The sequence below is a fragment of the Denticeps clupeoides genome, chromosome 4 (genome assembly GCF_900700375.1).
Source record: "Denticeps clupeoides chromosome 4, fDenClu1.1, whole genome shotgun sequence".
Taxonomy (NCBI): domain Eukaryota; kingdom Metazoa; phylum Chordata; class Actinopteri; order Clupeiformes; family Denticipitidae; genus Denticeps; species Denticeps clupeoides.
The window spans coordinates 6,976,518-6,990,189 of NC_041710.1; the positions used below are offsets into that span (position 1 = coordinate 6,976,518).

At 41.2% G+C, this 13,672-nt stretch overlaps 1 protein-coding gene across 2 annotated transcripts; it reads left to right on the forward strand.

Annotated features, from left to right (window-relative positions):
• The first annotated feature begins 444 nt into the window (after window positions 1-444).
• On the forward strand, window positions 445-13,331 carry gne (glucosamine (UDP-N-acetyl)-2-epimerase/N-acetylmannosamine kinase). Of its 2 annotated transcripts, none has more exons than XM_028976210.1 (13): window positions 445-608; window positions 5,642-5,850; window positions 6,288-6,534; window positions 7,289-7,496; window positions 7,828-7,980; window positions 8,504-8,716; window positions 8,809-8,896; window positions 8,984-9,194; window positions 9,823-9,952; window positions 10,437-10,658; window positions 11,423-11,605; window positions 11,771-11,887; window positions 11,960-13,331. In XM_028976210.1, the coding sequence occupies exons 2-13, from the start codon at window positions 5,660-5,662 to the stop codon at window positions 12,193-12,195; spliced, it is 2,199 nt and encodes a 732-aa protein (XP_028832043.1). In that variant the 5' UTR covers window positions 445-608; window positions 5,642-5,659; the 3' UTR covers window positions 12,196-13,331. The 2 variants fall into 2 exon arrangements, with proteins under 2 accessions (XP_028832043.1, XP_028832042.1); XM_028976209.1 differs by lacking the exon at window positions 445-608 and adding an exon at window positions 1,611-1,828.
• Window positions 13,332-13,672: the final 341 nt, after the last annotated feature.

Genomic DNA, 13,672 nt, shown 5'->3' on the forward strand with positions numbered 1-13,672 from the left:
TGTTCTCCAGTAGTAAGTGTTGTTAGTCCCATAAAGTTTTATTCCATGATTATCATGTGTACTGGAAAAATAATAAAAACATTGTCACTGTGAAAGATCATGCTTCTCCTTATCTCTTTTAATATACAGTCACTTTAGTGTACAAGCAAGTATTTTTAAGCACAGAAAAGTAGACAATCGACACTGTATATAGACAATTAAGTGTAAAATACAGATAATAACACTTAGTGATATTGCACAGTGAGTCACAGTGATCATGCAATGAAGAAATGTACAAATAAGATGCAGTAAACATGAGAAGCCACACTCTTCGAACAGTAGAGCACTATGAACATGCGCATCGGTCCTAAACGTTCGTATGAAACGAGACAAATCTAATAATGTACCTGTCGTTCGACTATAGAGAATTAACTTCCTGGTTGGGGGCGGGGCGAGGCGACCGCAGAGCCGTGACGTAGGGTCGTGACGTAGGGCCCACAAGCTGCGGCACCGAAATGTACACAGCGCGAGGCAAGCTAACGAGGCTAACAAATGGAGTCGGAGTGATTTCTCGTAAACACAGACCGTCGTCGGGCTAGATGTAACAGCTGGCCCTGTCGCGATAAGAGGTACGTTCCACGCACACTCACGGTACTTCTCGACTAGGGGGACAAGTTCAGCTCCCCTCCACTTGGCGGTCGGGCACCCAGTGAAATCGGCAGAAGCGCGGGGCGGAGACGCTCCTGCTGTACGGGGAAGGGGGGCCGACGTGGCGTGTAGATGTACGTGCTACGAGATACACCGCGTGTAGCAAGTCGCCGGATTTCTTCCTCGACGCTGAAAAGGAACAAGCCGTCCCTCCGGTTCTTAAAACTCGCCCCTGCGTGGTTGTCCACACCCCCACGCCACGTTACGCCACGTTGCACTGTTGGTGGTGTGGTGGGTCCACGGCACGTCCTTCTGTTCTGTAGTCACTGCAGTTCTGCATATGTCATTGCTTCGGGAATTCTGGATCGGATTGAACTGAATGCAGGAGTCGCTCTTGTGTTGTAATACAGGTGGGGAAACTTCGGTTCATGGTGCCTGTTAATTATTCATTAAAAGGCACTTCTATGAGAATATGCAAACACCCCAGTCCTCTTAAATTGACGTTGATATTAGATAATCGAACAATGAGGAATAACAGGTTCAAATCCCACTTACTACCATTGTGTCCCTGAGCAAGACACTTAACCTCAAGTGTCTCCAGGGGGACTGTCCCTGTAACTACTGGTTGTAAGTCTCTCTGGATAAGGGTGTCTGAAAAATGCTGTAAATGATAAATGAATATGTGCTGGTATCCTTACAACATTTTGATTGGTCAATACAATCTTTGTATATTATGTAAAGATAAATTTACCAACAAACACACTAATTTGTGTGTGTGTGTGAGAGCGAGAGAGAGCGAGAGGGAGAGAGAGAGAGAGAAAACCCTCTCACCCCTCCCACTCGCCTTCTTGGCATTGACAGGAAGCTGAAGGGGGCGGGTTCACATAGCCCCCTTTCATCCCTGTCTGCCAATGAGCGAATCAGGTTAGCCGACGGCCCGCCCCCTTCCTGTCTGTTGTGGGTGCGGTGCTTTGTTGGACAGAAGGGAAGAGGTGGTGAGAGTGCTGCTCTCAGAAAGGCTTGCATGAGGCGGCAGTGAAAGGAGGGCGAAGAGAGCCTGCGCGCATCTGTCTTTCAAAAAAAAAAAAAAAAAAAAAAAAACGAGAGGAAGAGACAGAGCCAGAGAGTGGGGGGACTAGATATCACACAGGAGAAAAAGGGAGGAGACATGCAGCTGGGAACTGAAGGCCGAAACCCACATGTGAGTCATCTGCCGTTTTCAGGCTCCCAGTCAGTTGATTTCAGACCCCCGGACCCCACCCCCAGCCTGCCGCTCCGGTCTTGTGATGCTGAGGAGGGGGGTGTGCTTTCCATGCAAGTCTTATGATCCGGACTGTTCTCTGCTAACTAGAGCTAGCACACGAGAGACCACTGAGAGGATGGAGCTGATCGTCCTGCTTATGAGTGCCACCCATGTGCATTTATTTAGTGTATTTCTACTTCTCTGAACCAGAAGAAGCATATGGCTCCTTTCTTTAGGTGTTTTAGAGATTGCAAAGGCATTGGTGGTTTTGGGTTCACTGGTTGTTACACAGATGAAAAGCTGCAAAATATATTTTGTTTATAAAATTATGGTTGCACTGATACCAGTTTTTTTGAGACTGAATGCGAGTACTGTCAAAAGTTAGGAAAGGGCTTTACGCTATAAGTACATTTTATTGGAAGTAAAATGTCAGAAATTAGACAAAGGTGGCATAGTACTGACTGAATATGAGTACACACCAATACCTAATTTTTTTAAATCCTCTTTTGATGTACCAGTATTGGGAAACTAAATAATTGAATAGTTTAAAGGTTTAAAAAATTATAAGATTTACTTTTTTTGGAAGTAATCATTGTAATCATGCCTCTGTTTCCCTGTGTTAAGACTAGGCTAAATTCAACTAAAATAAACCGACAGGGTCGTTGATCAGTCATTTACATCGATATTAATCATCAGCTAAAATTTCCTTATCGCGACAGCCCTAGTCATGATAATTTTGATTCATTTCCTTACAGTCATAGACTGCGCTTCACTCACTTAAATGGAATTAAGTGACCTTTTGGCATTTGTATGCTAGTCAGATATTTTGCCTACTTAAATAATAATTAATGAAACGTCAGAGTGCAGCTTTCTATAACAGACCCCGCTTATTGTGCCCTTTAATAAGAATCTAATCACATCTTACAGGAGTGTCTTCTTATGAGCACAGTGCCGACACTCGCCTGGTCAGGGAATGGCAAATGATTCTGTTCACGAGTTTCTGTGTAGCTGTATGTCAGTTTTATAACTGCTGACACTCAGCTTCACGGGAAGAGGCATGGCTACTGTTAACATAATCCTCTTGGTTCTACATCACTGAAATTAATGCCACAAACACCCATTTTGTGGTTGATCAGCAGCAGCTGATTTAGAACAGAGGGGTCAAATGGGGCCGTGGAAAGAGGAGAGAAACTTGGTGTTGATCTAACCTGCTGCAGGGGTTGCAGCGCTGAGTGTCATGAACCCCATGGTCCGGGAGCGGATCTTTAATGGCATCCCAGAACCGACCTGAGGCCAGCAGCCCTGCTCCTGCATGCATCATGATTCTGGACATTGGCTGCTTTGTTCTCGCCCACGAGCCAAGTTGGATAGTTGCTGCAGTGGTGGGAGTGGTTTGGACCACCCTGTCCATGGCTGAATGTAAAACTCTTCAGGTCAGAAGCTTTCAGAGACACTCTTCTATTTATCCTGCACTGTGAGCCTATTGGTTAATTATTACCAAATGCCATGGGATTCTGGGCATTTTTTTTGTGTTTTTGTGTGTGTTCTTTGGAATGAGAATCTTATTGGGTGTTGTCTGTGTAAAAGAACTGACATTGGTACGGTAAAACACCCGAATGGTGTAACATAGACATTTCATTTTCCCTTGTTCACGAATGAGCTCATCTTTAAAATAAGTAGATAATTAACAGTAGATGTTGACCTGCCATTTTATAGCGCCTTCATTGTGTTTAATTACCCATACCCAACATTTTGGTTGATTGCGTTCCATCTTTTAACATTTGATTGATTACTGATTCTGCAGAGAGGCTAGTGATGCTCGTGCCTTTGCCCTGAATGAACTGTTTTGCCAAATCATTAGCCTCACTTGACCTGACTACAACGGTTCAGTCCGACCCTGGATGTACAGATGCTGATAATAGTGGAACACTGTATTTTTGTGTTGTCTTTAGAAACGAATTTCCGTGCGATTGTCAAGAGCCTGGTTTTGTTTGCATCTAATCTAGGCATTATCTGCTGGAGCCAAAACATGGTCTTGAAGACGTTCTGTCCATAACCTGTAATGATTATGACTTTTGTGGATAATGCCAAGGACTTTTGCACGCATGCACACACTTTTTGATACATTTCATGTCTCGCAGTATGTACAGGTTTCGATGTGAAGAATGAAATGAAAGTGACTAGGGTTATAAAATATCGATACCACAATATACCATCATACAATGTTTACTTGGTACAATATTTATTGTATCGATACAGGGACATCAAATATAGTTATTTGGTGTACAAATTTAGTCCACCAGGTAGTGCTGTTCAGCATTTTCTTTAGTGAGATCGGCAGAGTTCAGAATCAGTGTGCGAATACAACCTCCGTTCCTGTAGATGGCGCTGTACAGCTGGGTTCTTTGAATTACTGCTTGGCGTTACGATTTGCAGAGCGAAATTGCAAAACATGGTTGACCGATCACAACATCTTGTATTTCAGCTTGGATTTTACATTTTCATTGAACTGTAGAATATCGCAATATGTACGTGATCACAATGTATCGTTATCTAATTGTATCGTGATCTATATATTGCGATATGTATCGTATGGTGAGATCCTTGCCAATACACACCCCTAAAAATGATTGATGTGCAGCACTGAGTATTATCAACCACTTGAGCAGTGGGCAGCCATGAAAGGCATGCTAGTGAAAGAAGTTAGGGTAGGAGTTCACTGTTATTCATGTGGCTGATCTCATTGTGCTGGTATTTGTTAGGAGTGTTGAAATTAATCTCATAATCGATGCATTGTGATGCAGACGTGGATGATTCTGCGTTGATTCAGTGCAGAACGTAATTACATTATAATGCCGTTGCTTGGTAATTTTCTGGTGGCAGAACAAAAAAATTCTGTCGTTGGTTATTGTGGCTGATAATTGCAATAGAATCGAATTGAAGGTTCACACCCCTACTCGAGTTTTTCTTTCAGGCCAGATTAGTGAGAAGCTTAGTTCATTATGGGTAATTTACAGATTTTACACTGTTTAGATCACTGTGTTTGCATATTTATCCTTTTCTCATAGTCTAACTGTACCATTGACATCTTGAAATTTCCAATGGGTGTTAGCTGGTATTCCTTCTTTTTGTTACATTTAAACACATCGTCGTCAGTGTTACACAGAAGTCATTCTGAAGTCATCAATATGGCGGTTGTGGTGTGTACTCTGTTTTATCAGATTATCTTCTTCAATTACATAGTGACGCATGTGCAATCTGGCATCGTTCAGACTCAGGCGAATAGCCAGTTCTGCACACCCAGTTTTTTTTTTTTTTTTTTAACCCTCAGATATAAGTGGTAATAGCTGTGACTTTCTTTTTTATGTTACAAATCTATATATTCCAAAAGCATTATAATAGGTGTGTACAATTAAATGTTAAGCAGTGATCTGTTAATGCCAAAGTCAGAGAGGTATTTTATTCAGTATCTTGTTGTTAATCCTGCTTTCTGCAGACAGGATGGACTACTGGAAGATGGCAGTAGCGTGTAGCGTGGTGGAGGGTATCTGTTACTGCTGGAGCAGCGCTCTCAGCTGAGTGGCCAATCTTTAAACAGGCCTAAAGAAAGTGAGAGCAGGGATGGTAAATTGGAGAACAGACAGGTAGATGAAATAGAACAGAGGTTGCAGTGTAATATTCCAAGGGAACACATATAAGGAGGGTGCTGTGTTGTGCCATCTACTTTTCCTTTTGGTGCATTTGGGGCTCACAAACATTTATTCCTATTAGGAACTGTACTATCTAAAGATGCAACGGTCAAGAGAGAATTTTGAGAAGATGGAGAATAACATGAAGAGGAGGCTGAGGGTGTGTGTGGCCACCTGTAACCGTGCTGACTACTCCAAGCTAGCACCCATCATGTTTGGAATCAAGGCCAACCCAGACTTGTTTGAGCTTGAGGTGGTTGTGCTGGGCTCACATCTCATTGATGATTATGGGTAAGTTGTAATGATTATTCTAATACATCACATTAAATTGTTGCATTTGTAGGTAATAAGCAAAGCAACACATTTTTTGACTTTGTGTACAATGTGTGTAAATTTGCCTTAGCCATCAAAGATTATTATTGCATTGGTTCCTTCCAGGTCAAGTTACTTTATAATAAATATTTTTCCTAATATGGATCCGTAAAAATGCCTTTATCCAAAGCGATTTACAGTTCAATAAGCATAGAGTAATTTTACCAATCATAGAAGACGGGCTGCTGTCACAATCCCCGTTCTGCTGAAAATGACTTTAGCTAGACATGTGGACACATACACACAGAGCATAAGGAAGGGAGATGTTCACACTATATGATCATGTGTAATGTAAGCGAACCAATTTGAAAACTGAGTTTTATGCTTCATTCCTCCCTGCCTTCTTATCTCAACAGAAACACCTTCCGTATGATTGAACAGGATGAGTTTGACATTGGCTCTAAGCTGCACACTATCGTGAGAGGGGAGGATGAGGCAGCTATGGTGGAGTCGGTTGGTCTGGCACTGGTCAAGCTGCCTGATGTGCTCCACCGGCTTAACCCCGATGTGCTGGTTGTGCACGGTGACCGCTTTGATGCCATGGCCTTGGCAACAGCTGCGGCCCTCATGAACATTCGGATCCTTCATTTGGAAGGGGGGGAGGTAGGTTTTAAATGAAGAATGATCTTCACAAAGAAAAGGTGTGATTCTTACACTCATAGTTTTTACACCATCATACCATAACTATTACAATAATCTAACATATTTAAGCATGTGTGAAAAAGGGATTGCCCCCTTTCTGATTTCTTACTTTTTTCCATGTTAATCACAATTAAGCACAAAATGCTGTTAAGTGAATGATTTTGTTATTAATGAATTAAAAAACAAACAAGTGATAAACGTAATGTTGGTCAGCCGGGGACATTGGGAACGTTGGTTGTTCCTGGGAATATGGAAAAAATTAAGAATCTGAGACACTTTTTCACACAACGGTATGTATTAATGCATTTTGTGCCAGAATAAACTTATTGGTAAAATAAAGTTTAGAATTCAGTTTCATGTGAATTTGGCAAGAGACAGAATAACTGTTGCTACCTGTTGCTTTTTAAGCCCATGAAGAATGTCCCCAGGTCATAGTCTACCTATGTACCAAAGGCACACAAAGGTTAAAGCGTAGACAGACAGCTTTTAAATTGAGGAAATAGTACAAACCCAGCCCAGTTTTTTTTTACTTATATATACACACATTTTTTTTGCTTTTACTCTTTTATTTTTAATTGTCCCTGCATCACCGTATTTAATGGTTTTTGTCCCCCCCATACATCTGTTATTAATTATTATAATAAATATTATTATTTATCTAGATTCAGTTAACAATGAATGAACTGCACTTTATTTAGCTTGTACCCATTTCCAGGTGAGTGGTACCATAGATGACTCTATCCGCCATGCCATCTCTAAACTGGCACACTACCATGCTTGCTGCACACGTATGGCTGAGCGTCACCTTATTGCCATGTGTGAGGACCACTCCCGCATCCTGTTGGCTGGCTGCCCGTCATATGACAAACTCCTAGCTGCTCACAAACGAGATGATTATGCTGACATTATAAAAGCCTGGCTAGGTAAGTTGTAACCTTGTTTCTGTAGATGCAATTGCGTATTTCTCAACTCCCATTGACCGTGGGCTCAGGGAATGTCTAATATGTAATATGCCAGTCGTTCCACTTCAAGAACTGCTAATGTCTTAGCAGTACCACAAGGCAGTGTGGGGACGGTGCTTTGCTCAGTGGCACCTCAGTGGTACCTTGGCGGATCAGGATGCGAACCAGCAACCTTCTGATTACAGGGCCACTTCCTTAACCGCTAGGCCACCACTGCCCCATGTACTATATGATTCTACAGAACAGCCTTTATACTGCATTAATTAAGTGTTTTATTTTTTTATTAACCCAGGAGATGATGTTAAAGAACAGGAGTATATTGTGGCTCTGCAGCACCCAGTTACCACAGACATTAAAAACTCCATTAAGATCTATGAGCTCATGCTGGATGCCTTGATCTCATTCAACAAAAAAACACTCATCCTGTTCCCCAATATTGATGCTGGTAAGTTCTCCAGTCAGTGCAGGAGTTTGTGTAGCAACCACAGTGAGTTTATCACTTGTGTTGATCCAGTAACTGGTTTGAGTGGTTTGAACAGGATTTTGTCGTTGTAAGAGCCGTGTTTCGGTATTAAAAGCCTAACTTCCTCTACACTTCTGCATTTTTCTCCTTACGTATCTTACATGCAAGTCACAATGACCTCTGGCAATTTTTGGATCGACAAAAAAGTTTATTGAAGAGTTTTCTTTCCTGACATATAATTTTTAATTAAAATGTTAATTTACTGCAATGTGATTTCCATTCGTAACGGGCTTAAAAAGTTTTACACTGTAGTAACTCTGTTTTCCAGAGTCAGTGTGCGAGAGAGAGCAGAGAGAATGAAACTGTACTGCATGTTTCAGATTCAGTGCTGTTACGAATTCTACAGGATTCAGGACAATAATACTCATTTATAGACTACAATGAATCACTCATTTGTTGAAGTCCCTCATGCGACTCAACTGTCCTTTTCTGATCCGTCCCACAGGCAGTAAAGAAATGGTGCGTGTGATGCGTAAGAAGGGCATTGAACAGCACCCCAACTTTCAGGCGGTGAAGCACGTGCCCTTTGACCAGTTCATCCAGCTAGTGTCCCATGCAGGGTGCATGATTGGAAACAGCAGCTGTGGTGTGCGAGAGGCAGGGGCATTTGGGACACCCGTCATCAATCTTGGCACCAGGCAGACTGGGAGAGAGACGGGTTTGTTGGTTGATTGCAAATGCAATTAATGCCAGTCACTAATTGTAGTGCAAATTTTACACAGTTAATAAAAATGATATATTCTTGTACAGGGGAAAATGTCCTTCATGTACGAGATGCTGATACTCAGAATAAGATCTACCATGCACTGGAACTGCAGTTTGGAAAGCGTTACCCTTGGTATGTATAGTTCAATAGGTTGATTCGGTTGAACAGCAGCTTATGTGGTGCAATACGTTATTTTCTACTTTATTTTTTTGCGTTTAGCTCAAAGATCTATGGTGATGGCAATGCAGTTCCACGGATTCTGAAGTTCCTACAGACCATCAACCTGGAAGAACCTCTGCAGAAGACCTTCTGCTTTCCGCCAGTGAAGGAGTGCATTTCTCAGGACATTGATCATATCCTGGAGACCCAGAGTGCTTTGGCAGTGGACTTGGGGGGCACCAATCTGCGCGTGGCCATTGTCAGCATGAAGGTAAATCATAGAGAGAATGTTTGACCTAAAGCCCTGTTTTCATGCTTCGCTTGCGCTACTCACAGTAGAAATACCATAAACACGGTGTGTAAGTGTGAGGACTGGGTTAGACAGCATGGACAGTCAGGGCTCTGTTTGAATGCCATGCAAAATGACATTTGATTAAATGACATTTAATCTCCACCTCCAAGTAAATTCAATATCTATTCCACGTGCAATAACGGCTGATACAAGTGAAAGTGATTGTCACATGTGATACACAGCAGAACAGCACACAGTGAAATTTGTCCTCTGTATTTAACCCATCACCCTGAGTGAGCAGTGGGCAGCCATGACAGGCGCCCTGGGGGCACCTCAGTGGCACCTTGGCACGGGGCCGCTTCCTTAATCGCTAGGCCATCACGGCCTCATGTGCAATAAGGTGTCAATAGGGTCTTGTGCAGATTGATTGTTTACCTACCTCATTCTTAAATTTAAATGTTATATTTTTTGTCATATTTGTATTATATCAGTATATACGCTAGCTTTCTCATTTTATACTTCCCTATTTATATATTTATTCCTCTCCAGCTCAGGGAGCTGTTCTTGTTACAATGACAATAAAGAGATTATTTGTCATGTGTTGCAGGGAAAGATTTTGAAGAAGTATACCCAGGCAAACCCGAAGACGTATGAAGAGAGGATTAAGCTGATCCTGCAGATGTGCAACGAAGCCTTTAATGATGCAGTGCGTCTCAATTGCAGAATCCTCGGTGTCGGTGAGAAGTCGTCTCATAGTGGATTACTATTGATTAGTATCAGATACTGATTGAACCAGCACGTGCCATATTGGCCACAGTCTTTTTGCAGACACTTTTATCCAAAGCGACTTACAGGAGGAAGACACCAGCAATTCTCGTTCGATTTCTATAGATTTTGAGTTAACAAAACTAAGAGCCCTGATAAGGCCTAACTTGTTAGAAAAAGAACATGCTCGGAAATTGTTAAGTGCTAGACGTGCTTGAATTAAGTGCTTGAATACCGGTGAGCAGTTTGTTTCCCCGCCATGCAGAATAGATCTGGTGTTTTATCTGCTGTATCTTACTCAACCCTCTAGTGGGTTGAGTAAGGCAGCTGTGGATTTGGTAAATCCATTCAAATTATTTAAACTTCAACTGGTTCAGTGTAAGGATTTCAGGTCTATAAACTGCAGTACAGATTGGCCAAAAAATAAGCTCTTAAGCAAAATCCTCTTGCACTCAGGTGTTTCAACAGGGGGTCGGGTGAACCCTCAGGAGGGAGTGGTTCTCCATTCCACAAAACTTATTCAGGAGTGGAGCTCTGTGGATATCAGGACGCCCATCTCTGATGCGCTGCACCTTCCTGTGTGGGTGGACAACGACGGAAACTGCGCTGCTCTCGCAGAGCGCAAGTTTGGCCATGGCAAGGGCGTGGAAAATTTTGTCACTGTCATCACTGGGACAGGTCTGTTTCAATATTGCTTCATGGTTCCTAAGACAACATCCTGTACCTGAATATTTGCAATGTCACGGTTATTGTTTTTATGAACATTTCTAAAAAGACTGTTTGTTGGCACACCCTGAAGTTAACGTCAGTTTGCGATCAGTTTACTTCTTACTTCTTCTGTCATTCAGTTTGCACAAAGCAGTACCTACAGCAAACCGGTATTATGGCAGAGCAAAGTGCAGCCCTGAAAACTTGAACAGGACATAGGCAAAAATACACAGGCTTTAACAGTTAGTAAACAGCGGCTAAATTGACCGTTTCTGTGCCACAATGACTCTTTTCCCTGTATTGCCACACTTTGGGAGTACCATATCTGTAAAAAAAAATTTATACTCAATTTAAGTTAAGTATTTAGGTATTTATGTAACTAAAAAATTATTATGACGCAAATTAAGTTATTAGAAGCTCTTCAAATATGCTGATGGAGCAGTGATGTTGTCAGAAACATTCTAAGTCACTGACTGGAAAATTAGTAGTTATGAATTTTAAACCTATAAGCTGCAGTTACAAAGAAAAAAAAAAGATTTTGTGAGTTTATACATGCACAGAACAAAATAAAACGAAATAATTAATAAAATCCCAGATCACATACATGTTCGCCTGACTGTGTTTCTTTGGTTTGTATTTTTCATAGCATTGTGTTCATAGCATAGCACTGTATTTTTCATCTGCTTGCATTAATTGGTTGTTTGCCTTGCTTCTGTGTTTGTGTGTGAGAGCAGGCATTGGTGGCGGGATTGTCCAGCACAATGAACTGATTCATGGCAGCACGTTCTGCGCAGCAGAGCTGGGACACATCATGGTGTCTATGGACGGTCCGGAGTGCATGTGTGGCAGCCGGGGCTGCATTGAGGCCTATGCCTCTGGAATGGCCCTGCAGAGAGAGGCCAAAAAGCTGCATGATGGTGAGACACCCCGCTGAAATTGTCGCATGTAGTGTTGATATGGGTGTGGATGTATGGAGCTCCCAGCAGAGCTATTATCTCTTAATTCTGTTACAGAATAAAAGGATTTAAAACCAGTGGGACCAGTGGGAAATATTTTTTGTTCTTGTGTGTGTGTGTTTGCAGAGGATTCTTTAATTACAGAGGGATTGTCTGTAAAGAATGAGGAACCAGTCAGTGCCATTCACCTTATTAATGCTGCGCATCTTGGAAATACGAAGGCTGACGCTATACTCCGAACAGGTTTGTCTTTCACTCTGATAAAAAAAATACACACCAAATAACAAAGGTATAATTTTGTTGTGTTCCCCTCAGCTGGTACAGCATTAGGCGTTGGCATTGTGAACATCCTCCACATGGTCAACCCCTCACTGGTCATCCTCTCCGGGGTTCTGGCTTCCTTCTATGAGGGTCCAGTGCAGCAGGTCATCAATCAGCGTGCCCTCACCTCGGCTCGCAGCATCCGGGTGGTGTCCTCGGACCTGGAGGAGCCTGCCCTGCTAGGTGCTGCAAGCATGGTCCTGGACTACACCACTCGCCGGACATACTGACCGCAGAGATGGACTGGTGCCTTCACCAGTCGCCTTGCAGACTGCAGGGATGTCGCTTACGCAAAAACATTCTGATTGCGACAGAGAACTGATTTTACAGTTTAATATACTATTGTAATATTTTATTTATGTTTGGGGTTTTTGCTTTATGTTATGTGATTCTGTTTGAGTCCTATTGGGATCATTAATTTATGTTACATGGACCACTAGTTCTTTTTTTGAGATTAAGGTTAGCATTATGTAAGAGGTGCATATGAAGGAAAAATCTAACCTTTGCAAAAACTGATTAATCTCTGGCAGTTAATATAATTACATTAAATGAGATCTTGTTCTGTCTCGTTGACAGTGAATGTACATTGAATTTACACACTCATGACAAGACTGTTGCCCAAGAAGCTCCTCAAACAGTAATCAACGAACAACACTCATTCACAAGGCAGTAATTAAACATTTTCTTTATTTGTAGGGTAGTTAGAGGATTATTATAATAATTATAATTTGGGAAATGTGCTCAGGCACCTTCGTGGTTGGTGTAATTACAGTTTACTTGTAATTACAATAACACTGTATTAAAGCCCATTCTGTATTAAATTTGCTGTTTTTTTTTTTGAGGGGGGGATTCCCTGCATTGCCAAATGTCCTGCTAAACATGTTAGCAGTTCTTCAGCTGTGTCTTAATGCATAGTTTTTGATGATGGAATGCCTTTTACCGTAAAGGATGAAACCTTCATGAATAGGTATAACTCAATATGTGCTTTTAAATGTGTTTACTGCTGGTGCTTTCAGGAACCCTTCTGCTGAAGTGGGAAAAACAATTATATACCAACCAAGAAAATGTAAGCTTTTTTAATTTGATTGCAAAAACTGTTAATGAATTAATTTAAATACATGTGCAAAAACCTTTAAGATGAGGTATTTTTCTCCTGTGTAAAGACAGTGGTTGTTCACTGCAAAGTATATGATCCAATATTCTGTAAATGTATGATAAATCAATTTAGGTACTAAAATGATCATATTTAGATAATCCATATGTTCAGTTCTACCATTCCTTTTGAACAACATGCAGAAAGCAACATCAAAATATATGCATGTTTTTATAAAAGATTATGAATTTAATAAAACATTTTTTAGCTTTATCTGTTTATTGACTGAATGCAGAAATGTGGTGTGTTGTCACAATGTAATGTATATGTAAAACTGTACAGTGTTTTTTGCTCAATTAAGAGTTCTCAAGCCTACCAAAATTTTTTAAATATTTTCTATTTTTTTTATATCTATATGAAATGTTACAAAATTTCTGTTGGTGTAGATTTTAAAAATTATTTTTAAATACAGTATTTTCATTTGTGGCATTTACTTTCATGTTACCATCAGTGAAGTAGTCAGTTCGGGTTCACTATGACTCAAATTCAAATTTTATTTGTCACATACATAGTCATACACGGTATGATATGCAGTGAAATGCTTTTTGCGACTA

What these genes read in the sequence shown, in the direction of transcription:
- gne (XM_028976209.1), top strand. Translation starts at nt 1,796, where the DNA reads ATGCAGCTGGGAACTGAAGGCCGAAACCCACAT. An exon ending in CATCTCATTGATGATTATGG is followed by an intron (nt 5,851 to 6,287) that starts GTAAGTTGTAAT and finishes TTATCTCAACAG; the next exon opens with AAACACCTTCCGTATGATTG. An exon ending in TTCATTTGGAAGGGGGGGAG is followed by an intron (nt 6,535 to 7,288) that starts GTAGGTTTTAAA and finishes ACCCATTTCCAG; the next exon opens with GTGAGTGGTACCATAGATGA.